The sequence below is a fragment of the Ictalurus furcatus genome, chromosome 7 (genome assembly GCF_023375685.1).
Source record: "Ictalurus furcatus strain D&B chromosome 7, Billie_1.0, whole genome shotgun sequence".
NCBI classification, from domain to species: Eukaryota; Metazoa; Chordata; class Actinopteri; order Siluriformes; family Ictaluridae; genus Ictalurus; species Ictalurus furcatus.
The window spans coordinates 15,263,194-15,289,886 of NC_071261.1; the positions used below are offsets into that span (position 1 = coordinate 15,263,194).

The following is a 26,693-nucleotide window of genomic DNA, read 5'->3' on the forward strand; positions in this document are numbered from 1 at the left end:
GCCAGGAGAAGATGGGCAGTGACTGGCTTTCACTGCTGAGCCACCAACGGGAGGACGTTGTTGTTTAGGGTCGAAACATCTGAAGAACGTTGGATGCCCCCTGATGACATCCTCTCCTGGCCGAAAGCTAGAATCACAAGTAAGTGACTGCAGGAGGCTGCAGTTCATATGTATTTAATAGTAGTAGTAGTAGTAGTATACATTAATTAAAAAGAAAATAACAGCAAGGCAGAGGGCCAAATCATGTGGTCCAAAGTAATAGTTTTTTTTCATCCTGCCCAACTGACTGTCTCTCTCCCCTTCCAACTCTTCTCTCTCTTTCTTGCCTTTTTTGACTATCAACAAAAATAAGAGTGACAGCCTGTGTCCATGCAATAAAAAATTAAACGAATGTGGTACAGTAAAAGCCCATAGTGGCTTGAAAATCTGCATAAATGACAGCTAAGACACTTTACAAACATTACATCTCTCTCTGTGTAACCACTGACCAAGTTTCTGTTGGTAATAAACATGTAAGCCAACACAACCATGGATATAATACTTGGCAAGCTATGACAGTGAACATAAATTCAGACGAATAATGGCGTTCAAAATAGATTAAACCAGGATCATTTCAGGCAAATGCATGCAGCTTTCTCCATATCAAAGTTTGTAGTATCCCATCTTTTAAAGTAACTGTTTCTGTTAAAATTTTCTGATTGAGGACACGCGCTGATCGAGAAGCGTTCTCATTGGCTGGAGCTTGTAGGTATTATAGCCAACCAGGAAAGTCAACCACTTTTGAGGGAGAAAACAGCCTATAATATTTTGTCTGCTCTTTTTTTTTATATATATAATTGACAAAAATAGAGTTTTTGGTAAGGTTTTTATTTTTTAAACTACATTTTAGTCTCGTCTTTTTTCGTCAACAATATTGCATGTTGATATATTCACAGTCAGTGTTTAATGACGTCAGTGACGTCTCGTCATTCAAATGTCTTTGGTGTATAGCACAAAGAAATGAATTGGCTTTGTCTTTCTGACAGTTTCAGAGGGCACTGTATTTGAGATTTGATTCTAGGAGGTAGAACAGATGTTATAAATGCATCTACAAGCAAGAATGAACTTTTAAATAAGAACAATGAAATTTTTCAACACAGAATGTTCATTAATACTGCGGTCCTCTAAGCTTGATGTAAGAAAACTTCAAAAGGAAATCTCCACCCTTAACCACATTAAATGTGTTTGTATTGAAATATTTTTGGAGGTGTTTGGTGATTCCGGTGCTAATATGTTGGTTGATATGGTATTTTTATTTCTCCTGTGAGGATCTCTGCCTCACTGACATCACAGTGGGTATTGCTGCGCAGGGGTTTAATAGAAGAATCATTTTCAGTGATCTCAAATATAATGGATAAATTGTCATGTTACTCTTTGAGCTCCTAAAAACAAAAGAACAGAGACTTGTTTCCCCCCTCACCATTTCCCTGTGATATTTAATGCCATATTAATGGATAATCCACCGTAGAAATGTTGGACGCAAAGTCCCAGAATGCAATGCAGCTATATGACCCAGTTAAGCTGAATGACAGAAACCATTAAACAAAGTGAAAATAGCCACCAATAAAACATACAATGAAAAAAAAATCTTTTAAACCAAATAAGCACACTCATTACAAAAAAAAAATATCTAATTATAAATATTAATATGCAAGTCATTCAGAGTGGAGTTTTCTTTTAACTGTAACTAGACAGTCACATGGGAGTGGTTTTGAGATACTCGGGTTAGACACAGGAAACTCATCAACCATGAACTTGTGGTTTGAAGCGAATGAAAATAACACAAAAGCATTTGAGATGAACAAACCCTACACATATCTTCTTTTTAATATTCATTCAGTATTCCAGCAGCTATTTAATATGCACGGTATATGCACTGTACAGTTTGATATTATACAGCAACAATAGTTCTAGCTCCATACACTGTTTCCTTGCAGATTCCTCTTGGCTGAGGTTTTTACTGCAATAACCAGAGCAACTATCATGAAAATACAAGTGCAATCAGTGAGTAAAACTTCACAGTACAAAAAACCCCCTCCCCCCCAAAAAAAACATACAGCTTATAAGACAGTACTAAAAATCAAAATGTATAACAAATAAAAATAATAATAATAAAAAAGGAGTTAGAAGTGCTTGCCTTACAGAGTTGCTGCAACACTTGATGCAAAAAGATGGTACTGAATCAGAACATGTGTACATAAAACACATACAGCACACAGGAATACTTCAACTATAAATGTAAGCTTATATTTGCATGTACACACATGCTCAAATGTCTCGACAACAATACTTTTTTTCCCCCCGTAAAACGTGTCCATCACGGACCTACCAATGACTCAACTAGAAAAGTAACTGGAGACCACAGCACAGATCTACCCACAAAGTAGGACCAGATGTTCCAAAGCAAGCAAACATTCTCTAGGCTGGTAGTCAACACCGCTCCCCAATGACCAAAATGGCGTCTTGAGTTACATGACATTATGTCAAACCTCTACACAATCTGACATGTCGTAGATCACACTTATCTCGAAACATGGTTAAACTTTGCACTGGTCCGCATGTTGTACATTTCATCTCCGGTTGCATGTCTAATCACAATAAAACTTTTATTTTCATAAACTCATGCTTTCCATGGGGCTTTGTGAATTAAAGGGTTAGGAGGAAACTGGCCGTTTTGCACGATTGTCATCACCCCCAATTTCCATACTGTTAGCTGGCTTTAATACTGATTAATTCTTTAAGTGAGTTGAGTTTAAATGTCCAAGGACAGGTTTAGCAGCCTTTGACAAAGACTGATCAGCTTTATTATCCAAAATCATACCAAATCATTGGCTTCTAAGTTATGAACTATATATCTAGAACATAAAATAAGGTACAACAGAATTCAAAGGAGTGTAAAAGTCATTAATTAAAATGTAGTGTAAATAATAGTAAAAATGAAACCCATGATAAAACCAAGTGATTGTACCATGATTATGGATGGAATGTATAATCAAGTGCCACTAGAGGGCAGTAAACATTCACATTCCATCTGAAACCGCCACTGGAGCTTCGTAGCAAAAAATGTGAGGGCCTCGGTTATACAAAAAAAGGACTTATTCCACCAAATGTTATACTTACATGCACAGAAGTACCTCAGCATAGAGTACCCTTCACAGAACTACAATACGAGAAATTGTTGAACAGACACCAACAATAGTAAATTAGTTTGTACCCATTTTCTCCCTCATGGTCCAAGTCTGTTAAACTAGCTCTGAAGCAGAAGTGGGTCACGATCTGGTTTCAAAGCTTTCTTCATCATCAGAATGGACAGTATCACAGAACAGAATGAGTTTGTGACTTTTCCCAGTTCCTCCAGTTTCTTTAACACTGGATTCTCAATTTTAGAGAAAAGTCTTCAAGTTCCAGTTGCTTCCAAAATTTGATTTCTGGACCGCAACTTGGCACAATGTCTTGTCCTTTTCATTCTCTCAGTCCCTCAGACAGTCTTCCTCAGCGATACCTTGTGCCCTCAACTCCTCCAAGACGTTGTCCAGGTGGCCCGAGTCGGGGTAGCCGTGGCCCGTCAGGTTGGAGCCAAACTCCGTCTTGTGATGGACTTCGTTCCAAATGACTGTGTCGGTCTCTCCAGTCGTGCTGGAGGTTCCCACAGAGAAGATCAGCCTGCGGTCCCACGCCACCAGCAGCAGCTTCAACACCTGACAGATTGCATTTGAAAGGTAGTTTATCGAGTCAGGAAAATGATACAATATAACATGCTGTTTGTTTAGACTGAAAAGCAGTAAAGCAGTCTGTTAAGTCTGCTAAGTTTGGGCATACTTACAAGGCGGCCTTTCTCACTGTCAGGGAGGTAGCAGTGTCTGGGAAATCCACGTGCTGTGAAGGGCTTGCCAGGGTTTGGGTGCTCAGGGCCCTGTGGAAGAAACAGAAAAAGTTCAGACTCAACTGTTTTTAACCTGTAATTTGTTTGTTTTTTAAGGCGGAGTGGCATGCTAACACAACTCAGAGCATGACTAACTGCGCAATCTAATGTTATCATTTGCAATGGGTTCAGTTTTATAGCCCAAGCTCCACAGCAAGTAATACATTATTTGGACAGGAAAACTGCAAGAGTTTTTTATTTATTTTTTATTTTTTATAAACAGATCATAAACTCTTATGAAAGGGAGATGCTGAATCTGGAAATAACATTTTATGACATGTATCGCATATAACAATATTAAAAATGTAAATCTATCGGACCTCTATATAGGACTATACCAAAAAGTGTCTTTGTAAGTTGACCCAACCCACAAGCTGCCAGAAGACCATAGTGTAGTTTCTACAAATCTCTGGGACTGGACTGGAGGGATGAACACCATATTCCACAACTAGTGTTCTGATGATTGTGGTGGAGACCAACATGTCACTTCTCAATCTCCCATAGCTGTTCAACTGGATTGGGATCTGGTGACGGTGAAGGCCATAGCATATGATTTACAACATTTTTATCCTCATCAAACCATTCAGTGAGCCATCGTGCCCTGTGGATTGGGGAACTGTGATCCAGGAAGAGACCACTTCCATCAGCATAGAAACACTTCATTATAGCATAACGGTGATCAGTCAAAATATCTGTAATGATTTGCAGTGACTTCACTCTAAGTGGACTCAAATGATGCCAGTAAAAATGCTCACACAGCATAACCGAGCCACTATTTTTTTCCCTTTGTGACTCATCTGTACTTTTTTTATTGCTTTAGAGGAAGTCTGCGACCAAATACGTACCTGAATGCCAGGGGGTATGTTGTAGATAATCCGGATGGTTTTGCAGTCGGGGTGCCCAGGCAGTGAGTGGGGGATGACGTGATACTCCATCTTGCCTGGTGGTTGGTTGCCAGTCTTCACTCCATAGATGGTCTTGCAGGTGGGGCACTGCAGGCTGCCGTCTTTGTTGCCATTGTTGTACATGGCCACTAGGCACTGCAAGTGGTACTGGTGCCCACACTGAGACAGACGGCCGACCGACTCTGCCCGGGAAATGCCACCCACGCCAGGGCCTTTGTAGCCAGAGGGACCTGCCAGAGCCTCCATACAAATAGTGCAGTCCTGCAAAAGAACCGGAAAAGAATGCAGTCAGTAATACTGTAATATCAATGTGAAGAACAACATGGATAGCTGTTCATAACAATGCAGTTATAACACGACATGCTAACAATGCAGTAATAACACACATAAATAAAAGAATCTTTAGAGAAAATTACCTCCTCTGGAGGGTTGCGGACCTTCTGAAGGTACCTCCTCACGACTTCCTCAGGAGTTCTGCCTGTCAACGTGAACGAAATTGTGTAATTATGTAAGTATTTGTGTGTAGAGTTATTCACAGGCCAAATTGTAAAGTCACCATCTAAAGGCTCATCAACATAGCCCTTGTTTTGACAAACTACCAACAGCATTAAGATTTTACAATACTCCCACGTCTCTATATATAAATCAAGCGAAGGTAAGCAGTTCATTTTGGAAAATGTTTGTGCCGTGAGTATTTTAGTCCATATTCTCAGTCAAAAGAGCTAAAGTTATACTATTTGTAATATTATAGTGTTGTAATAATTACTGATCACTAGAACTAGGTCACTGCTGTGGATTTGTTTTGTTCTGTTAGAAAAGCTACAACATGAAGCGACATGAACAAGCATTAAAGAACGTGAAAAATTCATTACTAATCAGCCAAGTGTAAGGGAACCAGAAACCCAACAACAACCACCACCCAGCACATTTCATTATTTTAGACGAGTAAATTATCCATTATATAATTTGCAGTTTTTTTCATTTCCTAACATGCTATCATTCAAGTACTGCTTTCATGGTATTTCATGTGATATCAGTGCTGAGGCTGTGACAATGCTACGCTGGACAGTTGGTAAAATACCAGTCTATTTAATATGGAAGTGCTGGTCTTCACTGCTTAAACTGACCGGATGTGTGTTCTGACCTTTGCGGGCCTGTTTCTTTGTGGTTTTGCGGCAGCAGTGGCCGAGGCCTGGCACGGGCTTGATGTCACTCTTGCTCACGGGTGGGGGGTGAAGCACCAATTTAGGTGGCCGAGTCAAGCAGACAGGAAGTCCTGCGGCACTCATCAAGATACCCGTAATGCCTGTTAAAAAAGTAAGATGAAAGAAAGTTAATATTTGCACTCCTTTCATTTTTCTTACCAACAGTCAGAATCAGAATCTTCATTTGGTTATTAGTTTGCTTTACTCACCAGCCAATGCTGGGTGAACAGGACTGGACCCATTTAGGTTCTTAACTGGGACTGTTGGGACTCTGAAACAGACCAAATATAACAAACTGTTTAGACTCACAGACAAGATTTTTAACTCGTAGATCAAAAATAACAAGGGTGAGAACAGACTGATCAGATACTGACACCGTGTTATCCTGTAGACATCTTTACCCATAAACACCACATAACCCCCCCGCCCCCCGTTTTGACCTGATTAAGTCTCACGTTATGCTACCAAATATAAACCAGGTCACACTGTCGGAGTTGATGCTGATCAATATAAATACATCAGTTTAAAAAAAGGAATTGATGAAAATAGAAAACAAAATGGAGTTTTGTTCATTTTGAATCAGTTTCCTGCTACACAACTGCAAAAACACACCATTCATCCATACTGAATAATTGTTATACAACACTTGTACTTCTTATAATTCAGCATAAACAAAAGCAGACTGAAAAACACAGAAAAACATAACTTCTTATTATTAATATTAATAATAATAATAATAATAATAATAATAATAATAAAAATGTTAAGGCAAGCACAACTATCAAAGACAATGATGCCACACAGTCATGTTATTGATATACTTACGAGTTCATCTTGATTACAGTCATGTTTTCAAATGTCTGACCAAATTGGGGAAAAAATAATAAGAATAATCCAGAATATAAAAATCCACACTTGTTGCTTTCTCCTCAGCTCTTTTCAAACGTCTTTACTAAGTTTTTAAAACACCCTACATTACAGCACAATCCAGTACAAAAATCCAGGTGCTTCTGTCAGTGGTCTAATGAGTGTCCTCTCTTATAGAGCTAATCCACCTGTTTCCATCTGGTGATGAGCAGCTGGGAGACAGTCACGTCACAGAGCTCGGGATTACCTCTCAACGTCAGGCTTTAACACTCCGCCATAAGGTTCCATCACAGACACGCGCACACGTACACACACTCGCAACAAATCTGCTGTCCTGTAGCAGCTCAGGTGGAGGTGAGAAACGTTTTTACTGAAATCAAACCGTAGGATCGCAAAAATACTCATGCACACACACAAAATAATAATAATAATAATAATAATAATAATCATCATCATCATCATCTCAAGTATTCTTCAAGAATTCCAAGACAGAAGGTACTAAGTGGGAAAAACAACAAAAACCTCATTCTCAGGTTTCCACTAACCTCCCCAAAACATAAAAACATGCCAGTGGATTAACTTAATTAAATTAACCTTAGGTGTGAATGAGTATGTGTCATGCCTTGCAGTGTTTTCCCACCTCATGCCCAGTTTTCTCCAGATCCACAGCAACCCTGACCAGCATAAACTGGTTAACGAATATGAATGGAGTGATTCCATGATTGGAGTGCCCTCTGTGTCCCCATGATATTACGTTTACAAATATGTCCATCCATCCATCCATCCATCTTCCATACCGACTGTCCTACACAGGGTCGCCAGGGAGCCTGGAGCCTATCCCAGGGAACTCGGGGCATAAGGCAGGGGACACACTAGACAGGGTCCCAACCCATCACAGGGCACAATCACACATACATTCACACACACTATGGGCAATTTGGAAATGCCAATCAGTCTACAATGCATGAATTAGAATTGAATGTGGAGGAAACTCTCGAAGCACCGGGAGAGCATGCAAACTCTGCGCACACATTTACAAATACATATGTCAAGAGGCCATCCTGATGTAACGTAGTACCCAAACACCTGGATGAAACATTGTTTGATGGCAAGCCAAAAAAATTATTATTATTTTTTTTTAAATGCTCCTTTATAACTAGCATCTATTTGCAACAAAGGAAAGCAGCCAACAAGAGTTCAATATACAAATGTAAAAGCAGTCGATTTCCACCCCATGAAAAATGCCAAAAGTAAACAAAACACCTTTAAAGGTGGCAAATGTACAATATTTTGATTTCTTTAACACTACTGCATATTTGCCAATTATTTCATATTAAAAGTCATCATCTCTACTGATCGAAAATGTAGAAAATATAATACGTAATAGGATTACAGAATCTTCTATAATCCTTGATGAGAGTAGAGAAAACAGGGCAAAATACATTTCAATAAGTACAATACTATAATAAAATCACAAAAACAAGACTCTTGATATAACAAAATGCAGTATATGTATATACACTACACTGTGAGTGTGTACACGTGTGAGTGTGTACACGTGTGTGTGTGTGTGTGTGTGTGTGTGTGTATGGGTGTGTGAGAGAGAGAGAGAGATAGAGAGAGAGAATGTATGCAAGAGAGAGAAAGATCTGTCAAAATGTGCGCATGTACACAGTGACAAACTTAAAGGAAGTCTTGAAAAACTGCTAAGTGAGTGTGAAAATAAGTTAAGTGTGACCCTCTTAGGTGTGGTGCTTTTAAAAGAAATTACAGAGGGTGAAAAGGAGAGGCAAAAACGACAACAGACAAGCTGTAAACCCTCAGTCACGTTTTCTGCTGGCTTATCTCAGCCGTATTAACACAAAACCCATATGGCGAGCAGGCAATAAGCACCAAGTCACCTAGTTATACCCCGAACACATATAGCACATCTCGCTGCCACCAGGCAAAGAGGAAAAATGAAAAACAGAACAGCAGAAGGGAAATGAGCATCAGGGGCTGGCTGAACTGATGACAATCCCAAATCACACTCGGTTTCTCACGAGACTCGTAACGATCCGTAATCCTGTTTACTTTCTGACACCTTTTGAAATGTCACTTAGTGGACAGGTGGACACGCAGAGCGCATGGAAAACAGAATGATTCACTCGAGCACAAGTGACGTGGCAATTCTCAGAACCATGTCCTCTTATTAAACATTCATACAAATACGCACGACTTAAACATGAGCTTTATCAACAATAAAGCATGGCTGACTGGCAAGCTCATGATTCATGCGTAATTCCACAAAAGGTCAAAACTGTCAGAACCGTCAGCTGATGTATAAGTTTTGGCACACAGCATGCATTACAATGGTTTGTTGTGATGCAGTAGACATACTAATCAAGTGGTCTTATGTATTGTAATATAGTGACATGAACAAATTAAGAAGAAAGACGTTCTTTTTGATTCATTAACATGTGGCTGATTTTTCAACCTTGCTTATTTATAGATACCATGTCTCATCTCTGAATCAGTTTAAAAATAATACTGTAATAAATCTGGGCTCGAAATTAACTTTTACATGGTAGCACCGGTGCTCCGAACTTTAAAAAGTTAGGAACACCAGCAACACATTTAGGAGCACCCACCGAACATTAAGGAGCACCACAACTACAATTATATATATATAAATAAAACACCATCACCACTCACGCTTAAAATGTGTGGATTCGGTGGCAAACACGGTGTTACCTGCAACCTCACAGGCTTTACAGTGAATGCAGTGCATTGAGCGGTTTTCATAGCAGAGCCACTCGAAGTCTTTCAGCCACTCTCTCTGAAAACTGTAACGCCCGGTTCACACCGTACGCGGCGCAGGAGCAGTGCGCAATTTGAGACACGAGTGATGCATGTGCTTTCTAGTGATGGGAAGTTCAGATCTTTTTACTGACTCGGATCTTCGAATCTCATGCAGCAAAATGAACGAATCTTTTTTCAAGTCATTTCGTTAATTTCAGCAAAATATCATAAAAATGTTACATGTTAAATTCCCCAACACATATAGTACTTACGCAAACGATTTCTGTTTCCTGTACAGAACCTACGGGGATGTTGAAGCGCATGCGTGGTCAACACAAAGTGAACAAATCACGCTCTGAGACAACACGTTGTTCCCGAGTCATATTAAAGATTCGTTCAAAATAAACAAATTGTTCATGCATGACACATCACTAGTGGTTTGACACCAGCAGCATTTCACATGCAGAAACGGCAGCACGCTTTGCAGAAAGGTTCTCGGGTTCCATAGTTAATTTCCCTTGAAAAGCAAAACAAAAAAATACACAACAGTTATTGTGAGTGGGCCGTTGAGGAGTTTTGTTAACTTGATCGTTACGTAATATAACATTTTCATAATGGAGCACGTTTACAATTCACGTGTGACGAAAATTCAATACTGTATTTTTTTTTTTGTCAAGAATGCTAACGTATCTTCTAGAATCTCTGAGTGCATTTTGGATTTTAACTTGATATCGAGCCTGATCAGCGCATCTTGAAGACATGGGTAGCAGCATTATAATAGAAAACAGTTTTGACAGGGTGAATTTTTCTGTTTTAGTAACCTATCAATATCATTGCTGCACCTCCAAGCCAAAAATAACACTATTCTCATTCATGATTAGTGTATATTAAATGTAAAACATACTACTCTACAAATATATGCTTTTTCTCTGCAATATATACGTTTTGTGTCAACTCATCTTCATTTAAGTCTTTCAACCATGTACTGGTGCTTTAATTCAGTGCGAGCATAGCAGAGCAGTGGCTTACAAAAGAAATCTGTGTTTTTTTCATCTTCTCTCTTCAGTGCGGTAGTTAGCTTCCTGTCACGTGACAACAGAGCGCAGTGAAAGGGAGTGATTGACGGCAAATAGTAACCGATCTACAATCTGCATTAAAGTTAAGAATGTAAAGATGAAGTTTAACGTTTGATAGAACGGTGGACCGGTCACTGGATCAGCTCACAGCAGGCATATACCGTGTAGTAATTAGCGACTGTTTTGTAGAGAAATGAAAACAGGTTGCTCCACAACAGTTATTTGCACTCGTACAAATGCTCCCAAATGTATTTTGTATTCGCACAGATTAAATTTAGGGAGCATATGCGACCAAAATGGTCACAATATCGAGCCTTGTAAATGGAATGCTGCAACAGCCGATATGACTGTTGTCTTGATAGGTTTTAAGACCAGCATGCCAAGAAAATTCTTCAGTTTAGGGGTCTGAATCAGAAAATCAGTCCAACAGTCTTCGATACGGTCCCATTGTCTTATAAGCCTCTAAGAGAGAGAGGGAGGGAGAGAGAACGAGAGAGCAAGAGAGAATATTAAATCAAAAGTTTGGAAATACTTTGTATTCAAAAAAAGCTCAGCAGGACGTCAAGACAAAAGCAAAAATGGCAACATTTTGCCATAATATCCAATAATGGCAGCACGAGAAACCTTGGTACTCACCCAACAGTACGTACAAGATTTTGCTGAGGTTTTTTTGTGATTGTTGCAGCCAGAAATGCTTAATTGTGTTGCTGCTTTTTTCAAAATTGTGGTGCTTTTTTTGTGGAAAAGTACTTGAATTGGCGAAACTGCGGTTGTATGAAATTGTTCAGCACTTCAGTTTTCGTTCAGTCTTTCGCAGTGATGTTTGTTGGTAAATGAGACCTTTTATCTGTACTCATGTGCGACGCAGGTGAATCAAAGAGGGCTTTGACTGATAGCACGTCATGATGACGTCACATGACGTGTCTTGTCCCAAATCTACAGAACATCAGCGGTAATTTTGAAAAATTGCAAACTCCTCCGTATATTGCGGTGTTTAATTGATTTAGCGTTCATTTCTGTGATCGCAAAATTTGCACACTCCTGGAGGGACTGACCTAAGAAGGTATAACAGGGTTATGATAAACAAAGCCTGCAGCTAAAGATTCAAAAGGCAAGTCTAGCAATAGCAGGGTTTTTTTTCCCCACTGCTTGTGAGTTTGAGTTGGATTTTCTACAGACTGTGCTGATGGGTTAGGTTCTATAAAATCTACAGCAGTGTTAAATGTCATATCTAGCTTGCTCAACCTACATAGATACATCTCTGATTTTTAATATAATAATAACAACAAACTGTGTTTTCTGTTATAAACCATTGAATGTATTAAACTATTTAATGCAATGATGCAGTATTCCATACACTACCAAAACTGTCAAATGATTCAATTCAAATGAAATGTTTTTTGTATTTAAGGACAGCTTTAGTCACAAAGAAGCTTAACAGAAATCTGGATGTAAATTTAGATCCCTAATGAGCAAAATGTAACCATAAGTGATGGTATTAAATATAACCTTGTTTTATTGTGATTGATCCCTTTTTCCATCAAAAATGTTTAGATGCTGTGAAATCTCTATAGAGAGTGACAGAACCCCTGCATGACATGAAAATGTTGGCCGGCAAAGTGTAATGCAAGAAGGTGGGGAAACTTTTTGCTTAATTAAATGTTCACAACCTCACTGCTCTTCTTCAAACGTCACAAAATGTATTAACTAGTGTCCATGTTATCTTCCGGGTCAAATCCTTCTAACATGCCTAGAAACAGAAAACCAGCAAAAGCAAGTCATCATGGAAAGGCCCACTGGCTTTTCAGGAAACGTTCTGATTGGATTAAATGATGATATATTATTGTAACAATTGTTTAAGCACAGCCCTCTCATATCTTTAAACAAATTACTGTAATATCAAGCTTGTTAAAAACTAATACACAAGACAAAACACTGCAGTATGTGAATCAAGTATAAACTCAAACACACACACACAAACACACAGTACAGCACTAAGTACCTCAGCATATCACAATCACTCTCTAGTGGGTTAGAGCAAGACTTGACACCTGTTGAGAGTCATTTTACACACAAAAAACAATAATAATAAAAAAAGCAAAATAGGGTTTTGTGTTACAAAACTACATATCGCATGAAGGTTTGTGTTAGGTTTGCTTGTTTCCATCACCACTGTGAACATGGAGAGGTTTCCACTACGTGGCAAAATTGAAATGAAGTGTGTGTGTGTGTGTGTGTGTGTGTGAGTGAGTGAGTGAGTGAGTGAGAACACAGGACAAACTGAATGTGACATTTCCTGACGGTAAACTTTCCTCTCTCAGTGTGACTTATCAGTATGCCACAGTCAGCGTGTGCTTGTCTGTTGGCTCGTCTATGCTTCATTCCCATTTCATCTCAGCTCCAGCCTGAAGCGTTCCAGTGTCTGAGACAGGCTTTTGTATTTAAAGGACAGCGTCTGTGTCTGTGACACACACACACACACACACACACCAAACACTTGCCAAACAAACACAACTCCTCCAGCAGCACCACCTTTGAGATGGACACAGCTCCCCCACCACCCTACCCCATCCCACCCAACCCAACCCACACACACGCACACCTGCATTGTGTTGCAAATGCAAACTAAGCTGCCGCTTGCCGACAAAAGGTTGCTGTGGATACGCTCTGTGCACACACATGCATACTCTCACACACCTACACAATGGGGCTGCGGGGGCCCTGAAGAATGAACAGAGCCTGGGAACTGGGGAAGGAGAGAAGCACAGTGGAGCGACACAAGTGGGGAACCTAATGAACGGGAGTGACCTGTTGACATTGATGGAAGACACCCAAATCCTGTCTAGAATGCTCCCCTTAATTTCCTTCTCTTCCTGTTCTCCATGCTAAAGTGACCAGGGTTAGCGAGGACAGTGGATATAAATGTCTAATATAATAGATGGGAAAAAAATAACGCTGTAACTAAGTTTTGCTTTTACAGAAAAACTCAAATGTGTCCTTGAGTGTTGTATCACCTTAGGATTGTGAAGGAATTTCAGAGCTTCTTCGCTTTTCACACTTACAGCCCATGGAACTATATTATAATTTCAACAGCAACAAAATAGTTTTTTTTTAATTATTCCTTTTATTGGTTTTGCCATTTGATTTATAGCAAACTTCTTGTCCCACCTCACTGAGCCTTCATATTTAACTGCAATTACACTGTATAAGAAAAAACATTTTGATAGAAATGTGCTCGCTAGCTGCAGTAAACAACACGGGTCTGATAATTATTCTCTCCCAAAATCCCCAAACACGGAAAACAATAGCTGAATTTTTTTAACATAACTACCAATTTATTATTAACCTATTATTAATTTCACAGCGTGGGACTCATTTCTCAACATTACCCAACACTAAGCTGGATCTGCTTCACCATCAAAATTTAATCAGTTGAAGGCTCGATTGTGCTCGAGTTGTCACTTTCCCATGTATCTCAAAAGTGCTGTGGTTTTGCTGTTTTTCCGGTATGACATGTAGAAGTGACAATCAACCATCAAAGAAAGTGAAAAACTCATCGCTCTCAGCCAAGTTTAAGGTCAAGAAGCAACATCTTTAACCACCAAGCAGGAAAACACACACACACACACAAAAATGCAATCACAGACATCAAAGCCCAATCATTTATTTTCATGCAGTTGCAACATATAAAACAGTTTAAAAAAATATAAATCTTGCATAAAAATGCTATTTTTAAACAAATAATTTTTTATTTAGACGTATAATTCTGAGTCTGTTCATTCTTCTGATATTCACGCGAGCTGTACTATTGTACTACTACTACGATTCTTCAATACGCATCATGAAATATCAGTTTCTGTTTAACACACCATACATTTCATGACGCACAATATATATTTTCAAATATTCTACACTATCAATTTCAAAATGATCTCATTCCCAGGATTTAAAGGGGTTTTTTTTCCCCCCATACTATACTAGTGCCCGTATCAGTATTATGGTGTTTAACGTACTGTAACATTTGTGTCAAAGTAAAAAATTTTTACCATCATGACCCCAATACTGAATAACTGTTAAATATGAATAGTTAAATATTGAGTAAGTGTTAAATCATATTTACTAAATTACAGCGCACACTGTAGCCTTCCAGAACGGGTATATTTAGGGCCTTTTCTGTTGCGCAAAGTACTGGAAAGAATTGTGGGTTTTTTGGTTTCCCTGCGCATAACACTACCAAGAATGAAAATGTGTCACAAATGTGCATGGAAATGCTGGGTGTAGTACTGAGCACAAGACACAGCTTGTCTTAATGGCAGTGCATGCACCCAAACACAGGCAGCGTGCCAATACTTCTATATTCAGTGAAAAGCAGATGAGGTGCAAACTTTACAGAAAAACACAAGAAGCACTTTTTTTTTTTTTCAGTGGTTAGCTTATCAAATGTCATTCTACACTCATCGACCACTTTGTTAGGAACACCTGTACACCTGCTCATTCATGCAATTATCCGTTCGCCCAACAATGTGGCAGCAGAACAATGCATAAAATCATGAGGAGAGGAGAATATCCAGACTGGTTTGAGCCGACAGGAAGGTTACGGCAACTCAAATAACCATTCTTTACAGCTGTGGTGAGCAGAAAAGAATCTCAGAAGCCACCAATGAACCTTGAAGCAGATGGGGTATTACAGCAGAAGCCGAAATTGGGTTCCACTTCTACCAGCCATAAACAGGAATCTGAGGCTACAGTGGGCACAGGCTCACCCAAACTAGACAGTCAGTACACACTGTAACCTCAGGTTCCTGTTTTTGACTGATAAGTATGGAACCCAATGCGGCCTTCTGCTGGCTGTTGCAGCCCAGCCGCGGCCGTGTGTGATGTGTTGTGTGTTCTGAGATGATGCTATGCTCAGCTCAGCTGTAAAGAGTGGTTATTTGAAGTTACGCATACTTCCTGTCAGCTCAATCCAATCTGGCCATTCTCTTTTGACCTCTTCTGACCTCTCAACAACAAGACGTTACCACCCGCAAACTGCAATTGTAAATTTACTGTATTCTGTATACATACAGTAGCTGTACATAGCATGTGTTCCATGTCAATTCTGTCTTAAGCTTTACCGTGTCTTCTATACTTTTTTCCTCATACCCAATTCTTAGTATTACGTGTCTTGCAGTCATATTTGTGTATATACTGGAAGCGTCACGTATCAAATCAAATTCCTTGTGTGTGAGCACACTTGGAAATAAAGTTCTTTTGACTTCTAGTTCTACTTCTTCAAAGAATGTTTTGTTTTTCGCACTATTCTGTGTAAGCTCTGGAAAGTGCTGTGTGTGAAAGTCCTGAGAGAACAACAGTTTATGTAATACTCAAACCAGCCCATCAACATATGGTCAGAATCAGTGTTCCCCATTCTGTTTGATATGAACATGAACTGAAGCTCTTGACCTGTATCTGCATGATTTTATGCATTGCACTGCTGCCACATGATTGGCTGATTGGATAACTGCGTGAATAAGTGGGTGTACAGGTGTTCCTAATAAAGTGGTCAGTGAATGTATACTATGCATGTAGGGCACTAGATCACCCATCACCTGCTTAAATGATGATGATGCAGTCCCTTTTATTGTTCATATTGCAACCATTCCCGTTGCGTCGCATGATGGTGGATTGGCTCCTGAATGGATAATGAGTGTAAGTGTTGTTTTTGAATTTAGAAACACACTTCTAGAGCCCCTATTCTGCCGTCTGTTAGTCCCTTATAAGATTTGTCCAGCTGACCATCCACTCAGCCTCTAACGCTATGATAATGCTATAAAACAGTCCAAGATAAACTGTTTACACTTCAGCCTCTGATTCAATTAAATTGTTCAAATATATATTAAAAAAAAAACCTCAAGCTAACACTTCAGATTGCACAGCATAATGAAGCTAAACTGTCAACATGTTAGCAAAACATGTCAATAATGTAAGTAAGAACAGATATGGGCTAGTACACTCATTCTATCAAGATGTGTTCCCTCCATCTCCTGTAAACTTAGTCCCCTTCTTCCAAAGTCTACTGATCAATTAGAAGGTACTCTAGTTAACATCATATTGATAACATTGTTACTTCAGTTGAGTCAGGTCTGTTAAGCAAAAAAGCTTGTATACAGTCAATGGTCTCACTTTTAGAAAGGACGTCAATGTCAATTAAAAGAAGAAAATCTTGAGAACATGAATAGCACGTGTTTGCTAATTGTAATATTTCAATAATTGGGTCGGAGAAACAGTAGGGATAGAGTATAGGGAAAACTCACCCAGAGGCAATAAGAGCCCGTGACTGTGCCATGGCAATCCTCTGCAGCGCGGGACGGCTGAGGCCTGCCAGGCTGGCGCGGGGTGGCACTGGGGCGGCACAGGCTGTTGAAGACACGGGGCCCAGGACTCGAGCTGAAGGGATTGGGGCACAGGTGGCAGTTGTGGAGATGAGGGCACTGGAAGATGTCTGATTTGGTGGAGAGGTAGCATGCGGAGTAGAGGAAGGTGGAGGAGGAGGAGGAACAGCAGGGGGAGGAGGACGGGTGGAGGAAAGAGACAGAGCGGCTGTAGCCGAGTCCAGCACAGAGAGTGTGTGTGCGAACCCTCCGGCTGTTGTGGAGTTCCTGTGTGGCAGAGTGAGAGAGTACGAGTGGCCCCGCTGGGCAGTTTTTGGGCTCCTCGGCCTGGGCAGAGGCATGGGTTTCCGGCCCAGAGTCTGCGCCATGCTTGTGGTTTTCACACCCAGGACCAACATGCACTGCTGACATGAGCAAGGCTGACCAAGAGAAGTGATGGTTGAAGCAGGAAGGGCTCCACTAGGGTAGGCGCTTCCGTTTCCTCCTCCAATCCCAGCCACACTCATTCCTGAGTGTGCTGCACTCCCATTCGATGTCCAGGCATGAGGCTTAGGCAGAGGGCCTGAGACAAGAGGGTAGGCCAAGTCAAAGCGTCTTTGGATGCGGCGCCGGCGCTGTGTCTGCCGGTTGATCTGAGTCATGCCCTGGAGATCGATAAGGTAGCAGAAGCCGAGCGGCGTCAGGTCCAGCCACGGTTGCTGGCGCTCGCGTGCTGCCTGGATGGCAATTCCTACTTCTGTGTCATACGGTGTCCATGTGCCGGAGTCGTTCTCCCACTCCCACACCCAGCCCTGCCCTGGAGCCGACCGCGGGTCATAGAAGCTCCGCCGCACTGGTCGCAATGTACCTGCAGAAAAATTTTAATATGTCTTCAGACGGCACTATTAGAAAAAACTTCTGCTATATGGATATTATTCCATACATCGACGGACATAATCATGTTTACGTCTACATGCTGGCTGACCAAGCACATTATTAAGATGGGCTTTAAATACTATAAAAGTCAGAAGACTCAGCTTTGCTCAATGAGTCAGCAGGATTACAAGACTGCCACGTCTATAACTGCTTTCACAGTGATAAAGCAAACCAAACAAATTCCACGAGTATGCAATGCATGTTTGGTCCACAAAGTAATCTGAGATAGACATAACAGAAACACATTAAAAGACCAGATTTTACATAGCATAGACAAAAATGACTTACATTTATTTAATAAAAAAAAAAAAAAAAAAAAAAACCACAACCAAGCAATTAGTACCTAAAGAATTTTACAGGGCATAAAATGAAACAGAAAGAGTATTCATTTGACCCACCCCCCATCCCCACTGATGACCTCACTCGACAGCTATTCGTCTCTTTCCTCCTCCCTCTTGGTTTTTAGAGTAATGGGCTGTTGCCCTTCGGTTCTCTCCATCTCTCCATGTCCCCATGTGGAGCACTCAAGTCAGCCTTGCACAATGGACTTTGTCAGTTAGAGGAGGGTGATTGAGTCTCCCAAAACTCCTAGCTGCCAACAATCCACCTCTTTGTTTTAGTTACTCTCCATGTTACAGACGCAAATTTGTACCTCACTTTGGCAAATAAGAACTATGATGCTTAATCTGTTAATTTCCTTATTTGAAAAACAACTTGTTTATAACAATGGACGAGGAAGACATAAGCTAATATTTCACAAATTCTGCTCTTCGTTTTACATTTAGACAAGCTTTCCCACAAGTATTTCCAGGTCTGCATTTTACCCACAGATACATCCATGTTAAAATATAATAAAGCCATATTCAGATGGAACACTTATACCAAATCCCAATCCAAGCTAAACACCTAGATCATTACAAATGCATTTCACAAGTTTGGGGGCCCTGTGAAAATGCTGTGTATTGAATATGCAAATTATTTCACAATCAAGACCCCCTGAGAGCCCTCTCTACCCAGGTACCCTGACCAGAAAGTTCCACTATCCCCCATAACCCCCATCCAGCCCCGGCCATGAAAACAAAGATAACTCGAAACTTCTCAGCATTCATTAGCATCTCCTCTCATGTGCGTGGTTCCTGTTCCCATTCTCAACATCAGCTTTGCATGTTAATGGATGAATGTATTGTCTTAGGGAACTGGTCTAATCTTTCTAACAGCTATGCTTTATTTATGATGTTACATTAAATGTGCATCAGCCTGAAAAGAGCTGTTGCATGTCACTAAAGTTAAATTTTTGGAAACACCAAAAATGATAAATTTGGTCAAAACCCATGTTTCGAGTTTTGGTGTCATTAACCATGTTTCCATCGAAATTGCAAATTTAATTTATGAGAAACATTGGAATATCGTATAAAACTTTCTGAGCCAATTATCCAATCACATGATTTCTTGAAGCAAAGTCACATGACTTTTTGCACATCAGGGAATTTATTCGGTTTCCATCGTAGTTAATGTGCATGTGTTTTTATCGAATAAAAAAAAAACAATTACATACGTTTTTATGTGCATTTTGGAGATTTCATTCGCATCTGGTGTTTCCATCCAGCAATTTTGTATGTGATATCCCAAAATTCGCATAAAAATACATGGATGGAAACATAGCTACTAAGGCTACATCCACATTAATCCAGATAGATCCAAAAACTACATTTTCATTTTAAAATGCTCCCTGTCTATACTGGCGTTTTCAAACATTTTCCAAAAATTGCTCGTCCACATTGAAACTTTGAAAACATTTACTTTTGCAATACTTTTTTTATTTGATAAGACATGCACAAACGATGATGGAAACACATTGACCAAATAAATTCCTTGATGCACATCAAAAAAAGTCATCAATCCAACTATAGGCCAATATCAAATCTCCCCTTTATCTCCATGATCTTACAAAAGATTGTAGCACAGCAGCTATGCTCATACCTACATAGGAATAACATTCATGAAATGTATCAGTCAGGATTTAGGTCTCATCATAGCACAGAGACAGCGCTGGTTAAAGTGGTAAATGACCTACTACTGGCCTCTGAGCAGGATTGTGTCTTCTTGCTTGTGTTGCTTCACCTTAGTGCAGCTTTTGATACAACTGATCATATTATTCTCCTTGATAAAACTAGGAAATGTTGTTGGCATAAGGGAACAGCCCTCTCCTGGCTCAGGTCTTATTTGACTGATCGTTATCAGTTCATAGATGTAAACCGTGACTTCCCTACGCACACTGAGCTAAAGTTTGGTGTTCCACAGGGGTCTGTGTTAGGCCCACTTCTCTTTCTTTTATATATGATACCTCTGGGTCAAATTATTTGTAAACATGGTATTAACCTCCACTGTTATGCTGAAGACACACAGCTGCATGTTTCAGCAAAGCCAGATGACAGACACCAGCTTAATAAAGTTGAGGAACATGTAAAGGACATTAGACACTGGATGCTTATTAACTTCCTTTTACTTAATTCTGATAGGACAGAAGTACTTGTACTAGGACCACATGCAGCTAGCAGTAAGATTTCTGATTACAGTGTAACTCTGGATGGCCTTTCTGTTACAGCATGTGCAACCATAAAAGACCTCGGTGTGATTACTGACTCCAGTCTTTCATTTGACGCTAGACAATATTACTAGGATAGCCTTCTTTCACCTCAGAAATATTGCTAAGATAAGAAATGTGTCACTTGCAAAAAAAAATGCTTTTGTTACCTCTAGGCTGGATTATTGTAATGCCTTACTGTCTGGATGTTCCAGTAGGAGCATACACAAGCTCCAGTTAGTCCAGAATGCAGCTGCAAGAGTCCTTACTAGAACCAGAAGATCCAACCACATCTGTACTGGCTCCAAGTAAAATTTTGCACTGATTACAAAAACTACTACTGACTTATAAAGCACTAAATGGTCCCATGCCACAGTACCTGAATAAACTTTCGGTTTATTATGATCCGCGATGCCTACTTTGAACAAAAGGTGCAGGCTATTTGTTGGTACCTCAAATAGTGAAGGCTACAGCAGGGGGAAGAGCTTTCTCTTACAAAGCCTGACAGTTATGGAACAGCCTTCCAGGCTTAGGGCCTTAGTGTTCAGGACTCAGACACAGTCTCTGTGTTTAAGTCCAGGCTGAAAACATTTATTTAGTTAAGCTTTTTGTGAATAGTGTATTCTTAGATAAAGGAGTAGATCTAGAGGGATCACAGGCATAGAGTGTTGTGGCAAACTGGGATGTTTGGATGCTGTTATGGCTAAAGACCCCCCCTTTTCCCTGAACATTTAACTAACCCCTAACTCGCCACTTCCCCTTACGAAAAATAAATAAATAATTTTTTAAAAACAACAACATTTTGCACTTACACTGGCTCTTACACCTCTCCTGTGTGCACTTTGCTACTCTAGAACTCAATTATAAATCTTGTATAGTAGCACTACTTGTATTGTTCTCCGCTTGATATACCGCTTTGCTTCTATTTCCTCATTTGTACGTTGCTTTGGATAAAAGCGTCTGCTAAATGAATAAATGTAAATGTAGTTATGCTGTCATAGCTAGTCGTGCCAGAGTCCCTGCTTGCACTCACGCAACGTACATTGTCTTTAACCATTAAAGGACAATAAGCATACCTAATAATCTGTCTCTCTCTTTCTGTCGAGCTACACATGATACTCCTGAGATGCCAGAGATCCTGACCCCTTCTGTTCTCTGGACCTTGCTGATCCATCCTGATATCCTACTTCTGGTTGGGGTTCTCATCAGTTGGAAGTCACATGCTGCTGCTGAGGATGGCCCCACACGGTGGAGCCTAACGAGATTACTGAGGATGGTACCACTTAAAAACCATAAAGATGGCTTTGGACCTCAATTCATATTAACAGTTATGCTATGATGGCTTCTGAACTGCATTTGGCACAAACGGTTTTGCACTCAAGTGTCAATCAGTGAACAGTGGAGAAGTTCAACAAAAAACAGACTTCATGTAAAAACTGTAATGAACTTCCTGTTTACACAACTGCACTATTTGACCATGTAGTATTAGAACATTTATATAAGTGATTTATTTATTTATAATTGCACTATCTCGTGTCACCCAGATGAGGATGGGTTCCTTTTTGAGTCTGGTTCCTTTCAATGTTTCTTCCTCATGTCGTCTCAGGGAGTTTTTCTTTGCCACCGTCGCCTCTGGCTTTCTCATTAGGGATAAATTCATACAAATAAAATCTATATCCTGAATTTATATATTTCTGTAAAGCTGCTTTGGGACAATGTCCATTGTTAAACGTGCTATACAAATAAAACTGAATTGAATACGCATGCATTAATTTAGACATAGCATAATATACTTTGACATCTCTAATTCAAGATACATAAAAACTTTTTACTTTTTACCAAAACAATGTGGAAAAGTTGTTCTTAAGGTTATTTTATAACCTTGCTTTGGCTGTCTGCTTGAAATGCTTCCAATCTCACTTTTCTCACGATCTGAACAAGTTTTTAGATAATTACATGCCATAGTGAAATGAATATAAACCTATGTTCATTTCACAATGCTCCTGTGACCTCACATCCTCGTGATCATCATCAAAACATAAAAGAGTGCTTATACACACTACAGATAACAGCAAAGTTTTGAAATGTTTAAATGACCAAACAAGACTGACTGAATTAATAAGCAATTATTTCCTCACTGATGTTTGAGCAGACACCGATCACTCAAGTGAAAAGACTCATGTTTAAATGCCATGAGTGACTTTTACCTCAGGTGATGATACAGAGGCTGAAGTGGATGCTGATAATCAAAAATAATTGCTCATTTCCTGTTATCTTTAAAATGTGGCAGTGAGGTTATTCCACAAGTAGATATTGTTGTAAATGTAGAGTTAGTCTGGGCACCTTTCAGTGAAACTAGGATGGAATCTTTAAATGACAATTTCTCACTTTTGAGGTCAACTTGTGGTTGAGATATATGTGAAAGAGGAACATACTTGTAGTTTCCCATCCCACAACATAAATATTACATTAGTTTTCCCATCCCACCACACAAACATTATATTTGTCAGTGACAGTCATAATGGTGGTGTATGGGTGCTGTATCTGTGAATTTGGGTGAATATGGGAATATTGGTGAATATGGGTGGTGGTGTTTGGGTGAATATGGGTGGTGGTGTCTGGGTGAATATGGGTGGTGGTGTCTGGGTGAATATGGGTGGTGGTGTCTGGGTGAATATGGGTGAATATGGGTGAATATGGGAGGTTGTGAATATGGGTGGTGGTGAATATGGGTGAATATGGGTGGTGGTGAATATGGGTGAATATGGGAGGTTGTGAATATGGGTGAATATGGGTGGTGGTGTATAGGTGAATATGGGTGGTGGTGAATATGGGTGAATATGGGTGGTGGTGTATAGGTGAATATGGGTGGTGGTGAATATGGGAGGTGGTGAATATGGGTGAATATGGGAGGTGGTGAATATGGGTGGTGGTGTATGGGTGAATATGGGAGGTGGTGAATATGGGTGGTGGTGTATAGGTGAATATGGGTGGTGGTGAATATGGGAGGTGGTGAATATGGGTGAATATGGGAGGTGGTGAATATGGGTGAATATGGGAGGTGGTGAATATGGGTGAATATGGGAGGTGGTGAATATGGGTGAATATGGGAGGTGGTGAATATGGGTGAATATGGGTGAATATGGGTGGTGGTGAATATGGGAGGTGGTGAATATGGGTGAATATGGGAGGTGGTGAATATGGGTGAATATGGGAGGTGGTGAACATGGGTGAATATGGGAGGTGGTGAATATGGGTGAATATGGGAGGTGGTGAATATGAGTGAATATGGGAGGTTGTGAATATGGGAGGTTGTGAATATGGGTGAATATGGGAGGTTGTGAATATGGGTGAATATGGGTGGTGGTGAATATGGGTGGATATGGGTGGTGGTGTATAGGTGAATATGGGTGAATATGGGTGGTGGTGAATATGGGTGGTGGTGTATAGGTGAATATGGGTGAATATGGGTGGCGGTGTATAGGTGAATATGGGTGGTGGTGAATATGGGTGGATATGGGTGGTGGTGAATATGGGTGAATATGGGTGGTGGTGAATATGGGTGAATATGGGTGGTGGTGAATATGGGTGAATATGGGTGGTGGTGAATATGGGTGAATATGGGTGGTGGTGTATAGGTGAATATGGGTGGTGGTGTATAGGTGAATATGGGTGGTGGTGTATAGGTGAATATGGGTGGTGGTGTATAGGTGAATATGGGGGAATATGGGTGGTGGTGTATTGGGGAATATGGGTGGTGGTGTATAGGTGAATATGGGGGAATATGGGTGGTGGTGTATAGGTGAATATGGGGGAATATGGGTGGTGGTGTATAGGTGAATATGGGGGAATATGGGTGGTGGTGTATAGGTGAATATGGGGGAATATGGGTGGTGGTGTATAGGTGAATATGGGGGAATATGGGTGGTGGTGTATAGGTGAATATGGGGGAATATGGGTGGTGGTGTATGGGTGAATATGGGGGAATATGGGTGGTGGTGTATGGGTGAATATGGATGGTGGTGTATGGGTGAATATGGATGGTGGTGTATGGGTGAATATGGGTGGTGGTGTATGGGTGAATATGGATGGTGGTGTATAGGTGAATATGGATGGTGGTGTATAGGTGAATATGGATGGTGGTGTATGGGTGAATATGGATGGTGGTGTATGGGTGAATATGGATGGTGGTGTATGGGTGAATATGGATGGTGGTGTATAGGTGAATATGGGTGGTGGTGTATGGGTGAATATGGGTGGTGGTGTATGGGTGAATATGGATGGTGGTATATGGGTGAATATGGATGGTGGTGTATGGGTGAATATGGATGGTGGTGTATGGGTGAATATGGATGGTGGTGTATGGGTAAATATGGGTGGTGATGAATATGTTTTGGAGAAGAATATTTGGATTTGGGGTATTTTTGGACTGTTTTTGCAGCCATGTTATCCTCCTATGAATAAACACCACAGGCCTTATGTAGAGCAGCATGATGAAGCTTAAAATATCAAGAGTATGTTGTGAACAGTTTAAAAATCAGGCTTGGAGGATCTCACCGGTGTCTTGGCGGAACTGGTGCATGGAGTGCAGGTCGATGATGTAGGGCGACAGTCTGGAGTCGACCTGGCCGAGCGCTACACTGCCGGCGCCGCGAGTCTCTCCGCGGATCACCGCTTCGATGTGATGCGACACGGCCGGGCTGTAGGGCCTCCAGCGGCCGTGCTCGTTCAGCCATTCCCACACCACCACCGCCGAGGCCAGCAACATTTCACACACACTCACACACCTGCGGAGAAGCAAAGTAAACCACGTCACATCCACAGCGCCGTGTCTTCATCATCTGCTCTTCTGCAGCAGTCTCTCTAGTCTAAACATTCAAATCACAGCTGACAACATGGACGTTTCGCCTTGTATCTTAGCATCACGTCTGAAGTTCAACATCCTCACCGATTCAGCACGCGCATTCACACCATCTCAATACTGCTCCAAATCAGTCACTTTAAACTAACCAGGATTTCTTCAGCTTGACATCAAAGCTAACAACACAGACTAGCTTGTTTGCCGTTTGTGGCAAGAAAATGACTTAATCGCGTTACTGTAACAATGTACAAATGTCACATGTGTGCTACGTTACATAGAATAAAAACGATGTTTTATCACCACGCATCATTTGCTGCGTGAAAGATGTAGCCAGCTAGCTGTCGCCTTTGATCATTACTATTAAGGATGGAAGACCATTTCAGAGAAACAACGACACTCACCTGAACAGGACCTTGTGCGTTTAGCTGCGAGTTCATTCAAATAAACGAAGGCGAATCGTGTTCCATTAGCGGACACATCTTTATTTGACCATTTGTGTTCATCCGCGCGCGCCTCTGTGTGTGTGTGTGTGTGTGTGTGTTTCTCTGTGTGTCTCTGTGTGTTTCTGTGTGTTTGTGTGTCCGTCCAGTTTTCCAGCAGAGCTAGCTACTCTCGAGTTTCTGAGACAATCCCATCCCAAGCGATGCTGACATGGTGATTAATCGCATGATAGATCCTGGGTTAATGGCACTAATACCTTCTGGTTTCCCCACAGGAATTCTCCCCCCACTTAAAGACACACTGTATATATAACACGGTGATGTTCAGATCCGCTATGTTTTGCGTGCGCTGGTCCGTTTTCCACGCCCACCGCCGTCCACGGACCAATCACATTAAGCAGCACCACTTCCTCCTTGATCAAACTCCGCCTTCTAGTCTTGAAATCATCGTGCAATTACTTGACGGAGTTAAAAGACATTGTGCAACTTTTGATTGCTTATTAATAGACATTTCAGGAAATATGAGAATTTTTTTTTGAGGAAAAACTGCGACACTTTTTTTTTTAAATAAGAAAACTATTGTGGAGATGCCGGGGATTGAACCCGGGACCTCATACATGCGAAGCATGCGCTCTACCACTGAGCTACATCCCCTCACAGCAATGAGCCTCCGTGTCACGTATTATTTGATATCGCACTTATATAAACTAGTATGCACGCACCA

General features: G+C 40.6%; 1 protein-coding gene and 1 non-coding gene across 3 annotated transcripts; both read right to left on the reverse strand.

The window, feature by feature from the left end:
• Window positions 1–1,116: 1,116 nt before the first annotated feature.
• Window positions 1,117–26,617, reverse strand: dtx4a (deltex 4, E3 ubiquitin ligase a). 2 transcript variants are annotated; one of them, XM_053628858.1, is made up of 9 exons: window positions 25,931–26,617; window positions 25,226–25,455; window positions 17,092–18,016; window positions 6,281–6,342; window positions 6,011–6,172; window positions 5,283–5,344; window positions 4,807–5,127; window positions 3,863–3,952; window positions 1,118–3,737 (listed from the first exon to the last, which is right to left on the reverse strand). In XM_053628858.1, the coding sequence occupies exons 2-9, from the start codon at window positions 25,434–25,436 to the stop codon at window positions 3,510–3,512; spliced, it is 2,061 nt and encodes a 686-aa protein (XP_053484833.1). In that variant the 5' UTR covers window positions 25,437–25,455; window positions 25,931–26,617; the 3' UTR covers window positions 1,118–3,509. The 2 variants fall into 2 exon arrangements, with proteins under 2 accessions (XP_053484834.1, XP_053484833.1); XM_053628859.1 differs by lacking the exon at window positions 25,931–26,617 and having other exon boundaries at window positions 1,117–3,737; window positions 25,226–25,452.
• On the reverse strand, window positions 26,552–26,623 carry trnaa-cgc (transfer RNA alanine (anticodon CGC)). Its single transcript has one exon. It is a non-coding gene; the product is annotated as a tRNA-Ala (tRNA).
• Window positions 26,624–26,693: the final 70 nt, after the last annotated feature.